This window comes from Girardinichthys multiradiatus, chromosome 9 (genome assembly GCF_021462225.1).
Source record: "Girardinichthys multiradiatus isolate DD_20200921_A chromosome 9, DD_fGirMul_XY1, whole genome shotgun sequence".
Classification (NCBI taxonomy): domain Eukaryota; kingdom Metazoa; phylum Chordata; class Actinopteri; order Cyprinodontiformes; family Goodeidae; genus Girardinichthys; species Girardinichthys multiradiatus.
This window is the reverse complement of record NC_061802.1, coordinates 16,791,077-16,796,917: the sequence shown is the minus strand read 5'-3', so window position 1 is coordinate 16,796,917 and position 5,841 is coordinate 16,791,077. Positions and strand designations below refer to the sequence as shown.

Sequence of the window (5,841 nt, the reverse complement as noted above, 5' to 3'; positions counted from 1 at the left end):
TACACACAAAGAATTGTATTATCTCTATATATATTCTATATATATACAGGTCCTTCTCAAAATATTAGCATATTGTGATAAAGTTCATTATTTTCCATAATGTCATGATGAAAATTTAACATTCATATATTTTAGATTCATTGCACACTAACTGAAATATTTCAGGTCTTTTATTGTCTTAATACGGATGATTTTGGCATACAGCTCATGAAAACCCAAAATTCCTATCTCACAAAATTAGCATATCATTAAAAGGGTCTCTAAACGAGCTATGAACCTAATCATCGGAATCAACGAGTTAACTCTAAACACCTGCAAAAGATTCCTGAGGCCTTTAAAACTCCCAGCCTGGTTCATCACTCAAAACCCCAATCATGGGTAAGACTGCCGACCTGACTGCTGTCCAGAAGGCCACTATTGACACCCTCAAGCAAGAGGGTAAGACACAGAAAGACATTTCTGAACAAATAGGCTGTTCCCAGAGTGCTGTATCAAGGCACCTCAGTGGGAAGTCTGTGGGAAGGAAAAAGTGTGGGAGAAAACGCTGCACAACAAGAAGAGGTGACCGGACCCTGAGGAAGATTGTGGAGAAGGGCCGATTCCAGACCTTAGGGGACCTGCGGAAGCAGTGGACTGAGTCTGGAGTAGAAACATCCAGAGCCACCGTGCACAGGCGTGTGCAGAAAATGGGCTACAGGTGCTGCATTCCCCAGGTCAAGCTACTTTTGAACCAGAAACAGCGGCAGAAGCGCCTGACCTGGGCTACAGAGAAGCAGCACTGGACTGTTGCTCAGTGGTCCAAAGTACTTTTTTCGGATGAAAGCAAATTCCGCATGTCATTCGGAAATCAAGGTGCCAGATTCTGTAGGAAGACTGGAGAGAAGGAAATGCCAAAATGCCAGAAGTCCAGTGTCAAGTACCCACAGTCAGTGATGGTCTGGGGTGACGTGTCAGCTGCTGGTGTTGGTCCACTGTGTTTTATCAAGGGCAGGGTCAATGCAGCTAGCTATCAGGAGATTTTGGAGCACTTCATGCTTCCATCTGCTGAAAAGCTTTATGGAGATGAAGATTTCATTTTTCAGCATGACCCGGCACCTGCTCACAGTGCCAAAACCACTGGTAAATGGTTTACTGACCATGGTATCACTGTGCTCAATTGGCCTGCCAACTCTCCTGACCTGAACCCCATAGAGAATCTGTGGGATATTGTGAAGAGAACGTTGAGAGACTCAAGACCCAACACTCTGGATGAGCTAAAGGCTGCTATCGAAGCATCCTGGGCCTCCATAAGACCTCAGCAGTGCCACAGGCTGATTGCCTCCATGCCACGCCGCATTGAAGCAGTCATTTCTGCCAAAGGATTCCCGACCAAGTATTGAGTGCATAACTGTACATGATTATTTGAAGGTTGACGTATTTTGTATTAAAAACACTTTTCTTTTATTGGTCGGATGAAATATGCTAATTTTGTGAGATAGGAATTTTGGGTTTTCATGAGCTGTATGCCAAAATCATCCGTATTAAGACAATAAAAGACCTGAAATATTTCAGTTAGTGTGCAATGAATCTAAAATATATGAATGTTAAATTTTCATCATTACATTATGGAAAATAATGAACTTTATCACAATATGCTAATATTTTGAGAAGGACCTGTATATATAGAGAGAGAGAGAATACAACTCTTTGAGGTCTGATCAAAAATACAATATTTTATTTTTGGTGTACTCCTACTTGAGTACAATCTTTGGCTGCTCTAACCACCTTTGTCTACTTCCTAAAATACCACTAAAATATTTGTGTGTATGTAAGATGTGTTTGTAGCATGACAAATTGTGAAAATAAAGACATGAGTGCGGCTGAGATTAATGTTTTTATTAAATATATCACCTTTTTTTTTTACATTACATCTCAGTAACAAAAGTGTACATACAGAGTTAGTAACTTTGGAATAGATCCACATACAATACAATTCTCTCTCCGACAGCAGCATGTATACAGAGCCGAGTCAAGCGGCTCACTCTTTGTGGCCTTGTGGTCAAAGAGGACAGAAATATGACAAAAATGACAGCAGACATGTAAATATTGGAGGTAGGTTAATGTAGAGATACCCGTCTGAGAGGCGGCACAGGAGAATTGCCACCCATCACACTATCTGCAGCCCCATGGAACCATGGGAAATGATTTCTGAGAGTATAGAGGATTCCCAACTGAGAGATTTTGCATTGACTTACTGAAACTGATGTATCATACCAGGAAAAAACAAAAAAATTATAATAGAAAAGACATAAAAATGGCAGTAAGGTGAAAAAGAATAAGAAGATCATTTTGAAAAACTTCTAAACAAGATTTGGTCGCTCAGTGCTTTTATTCTTGCTTGTTTTTTCTGAAACCAAACCTCCAGACAGCTCCTTAAGGGTAGAGCGAGCTCAACTCAGCTGTGGAGCTATGGGGCCAAGATCCATATACACACTTTATACACGCATAAAAATAATAATAATATAATAACAATAAGGCAAAAGATATAAATACTCATGAATAATTACAAATAAAAAATAAAAAAAACAATGAAATAAATAAGGCTATAGACCAGAATGTAAATACATCAACATTAAAATCTCCTTTACAGAAAAACAAAAATAGATTTTCTTTGTGTCTTTGGGATGGGAGTTTGTAGAGAAAGGGAGGTTGGGGTTCAGGGTGGTTGGAACCTATAGTCCCATAATGACAGTGTACCTGAATTAAACACCACCATGGACAAGGTCAATAAATAAACAGCTACCCAAAAAAAGGAAAAAATAGTGGCTTGCTTCTTTGTTTTTTTTCTTCTTCTTTTTCTCTCTTTCTGTGTGAGATCAGCCTCAAGCTATCTCTTTAAGGACACTCGGCGTCTGCAGGCAGGTCGCTGGAACCTAAAAGCTTCTTGCCGTTCCAGGTGTTCACACACCAACATCGACCCCTCTGTCCGTCCAGAGAGGATTCGCACTGTGGTGGGAAAAGAAAGAGAAAGTGCTTTTATTCCCACTGCTTTCATTTTTACAGAACAGGTGAGGCATGTATCAGCTTTAAAATGAAACTTAGTGCAAAGCAAACCTCAGCTTCAGTACACAGTTTCTGGTTAGGCATGGACTGGTAATCAAGGTATACCACGGTTAAAAAAAAACACAAAAATGCTCCTTCATACCATTAATACGATTAATGGTAATTAATTTAAGGAGATACCAGTGAAAGTACCAGTGGCAGGAGTTTTCTCTGGTTGTAAAGAGTAGTGTCGTATTCCCCCTCCCTGACCTTTTGATGTACACTGCTAGTCAGCTGGGTGAAAAAGGCTACTATAGTTTCCCCTTGCTTACAACGGAGGTAATTTTAGCTGAACAATTTCTAGTCAGTAAAAACATGGAAAGTCATGGTGTGGAAACCGAAGGTGTGCCGCCCAGCATTCTTATTAATGTATTACTGATTTAAAAAACAGTTGGCAAGCTATGAATGGGATGTCTGTAAAGCAACTAACTGCAGGCGCTACCTGAGCAGATAGCCCGACTAATTAACCACCTAGTTTCAGCAAGCTAGTTGGAATGGTCTGCAGGTTACATAATGGCCCCATGTTATTTGGCTATATAGGCTTGCTGCAGAACAACTCTGAGTGAAAAAAGGGTGAGTTATATGGGTCCAAGATGTGCTGCACAACTTAAGCAGATTTTATTAGGCCTCATTGGAGACCCAGGTAAGACCTAGTTGTATTTAGTCAACCCAAGTGGATCCCATACAAAAAGCCCATCCAGCTTGAGGCAAATCTATTTAGAGCCCACATACACTTGTTTGCTAAGAAACCAAAAAGCTCATGTTTCAAATGTGTGTATTAATTTTTCCTTTGTAAATACCAAGTGTTATTCTGCTATGTTATTGCACTTTGAGAATCTTATCCTGACCCATATCTATTCCTGTTACACTGAAAGGACTCATGACTATATTCTCATCATCCTCAAAAAACACCAACCTGTTTGGGTTTGTAAAGGCCATGCTTGTCACAGTTGGGTAGGTAGAATCTAGTGAATTTATCTCCTAGTTTCTCTTGAGATTTGGCAATCTTGTCCAAAGCAGTCAGCAGCTCCAGGTGACAAGGACCCTGAATAAAGGAAACATTTGCGAACAGGTTAGATAAAATGACCATGTCCATCATCATTATCACTGTTTTATTAAGAGCAAGAACGGGCGTTGTGATGTCAAACTGCAAATAAAACCTGTAGTAACATGCTCATTCTTGCCTCCCTCTCATTTCAAACAGCGCACCACCTCCCCCTGGTGGCCACCGGTCCTCGCCCAAACCTCCAAAAAACTTTCATCCTCACAAAACCCCACATTTTCACACTAACACAATTTCAGTCTCACCTGCTCCACCAGTTTCTTGCGAATGGCGATGAGTTTGGCTTTCATGCTTTCCTGAGCCTCGGCCACAGTCCGCGGGTCAAAGGGGAGACCGGGGAGGTAGCTGGAACCGATGATGGCTGAGTTGTCCATCTCCGCGTCTGGCTCTCCATGATCTGGCGGAGGAAACAAATGAATGAATGAGAGGAGAGTCTGACCGGCTGACTTTAAATCACATATGTGAGGATCTCCTCTAGTTCCAGCAGTGCAGCTGTGGTACTGTGGAGGTGGGAGGCCTACCTTGGGTCTGGGGCTCCGGGGTGGGCGCCGGCGCAGCGCTCTCTGTGCAGACAGCCTGTCCGCGTGTGAGGGAATGCAACGGCCGGGGGTCGCCGGGTCTCGGTGTACATCTGAGTCCGGAGCCGCACGGCGCCGTGTAGATCCCGCACAGCTCCCCCGCCTTCAAGGCGCAGGCGAGGCAGCATCCGCAGCCCGGCTCCCGCCGCACCTCGGCACAGCCGGGCGCCACCACCGGACACTGGCTCAGCCGCTCCGGGGTACACGGGGCGCATCGGATGGGTTCTGACCCCACCACCGGCGACCCTAGCGTCAACGTGACGAGCAACAAACATACAGCTACTGCCACCGCGGCGAGTCTCAATCCACGCATAGCCAACATGATCTGAGTATTAAATGTGGAATATTAAATGCAGAGCAGTTTAGAGAGAATTTGCAAATGGAAAGACGTCGGACCGGATTCCCACGGTTGCTGCTCTGTGCCTTTCGTTTGAATTTGGGAAGATGTCTAACTGTGCGTTGCGCGCAGCCGTATTTATAGCCAGTCGCTCTGTGAGTGTTTGACGCATCGGCGTTATGAATGATTTCTGAAAAGAAGGTGTAATGATACGATGAGCTCTGATTGGCCCGTCCGTGTCCGGTCATGCTGCTTATTTGAATACAACAGTCACGTTAATATTTATTTTGGAACAGGCGGTGCTTGGCACGTATCTCTGACGACACCAGTGTTTGATGTTACAATCAAGGACCCCCACCCCCTTCCTCCCTACTCCCCTTTCTCACGCGGGTGCTACCCCAAACCACCACATTATAGAAACATATAGGCATCAACCACAGTTTCAACTTGTTTCCTTAACTTGAATGGAAATGTGTTGGCATTCTGTAGCTGAGCTGGTGGTTCCTTTAGTGTCTGATTTCTGCTCTGACACAACCGAGCCTCCATTTACGACAATATCTATTCATGCGTGTGTTTTTCCATTAATTGTCCTCAAAATAACACCTTACACAACTTTGGGAAAAACTAATAGCCTAATGAGCGCAAATTACGCACGCCCACGCTGTGCGCAAAGAACGTGGGCGCGCTGAGAACGAACTGACCGCTCCTGACATGAGCATCCAGAGCATTGCAGCGGGATAATCAAGTCAAGTTTCAGAAATAGCAGCGCGGTGGAGTTTTCG

At 43.7% G+C, this 5,841-nt stretch overlaps 1 protein-coding gene across 1 annotated transcript; it reads right to left on the bottom strand.

Moving 5' to 3' along the window:
• Window positions 1-1,860: 1,860 nt before the first annotated feature.
• igfbp1a (insulin-like growth factor binding protein 1a) lies at window positions 1,861-5,244 on the bottom strand. Its single transcript, XM_047373804.1, has 4 exons — window positions 4,666-5,244; window positions 4,390-4,541; window positions 3,998-4,126; window positions 1,861-2,985 (listed from the first exon to the last, which is right to left on the bottom strand). Exons 1-4 carry the CDS (start codon window positions 5,042-5,044, stop codon window positions 2,875-2,877), a joined length of 771 nt encoding a protein of 256 aa, XP_047229760.1. The 5' UTR covers window positions 5,045-5,244; the 3' UTR covers window positions 1,861-2,874.
• Window positions 5,245-5,841: the final 597 nt, after the last annotated feature.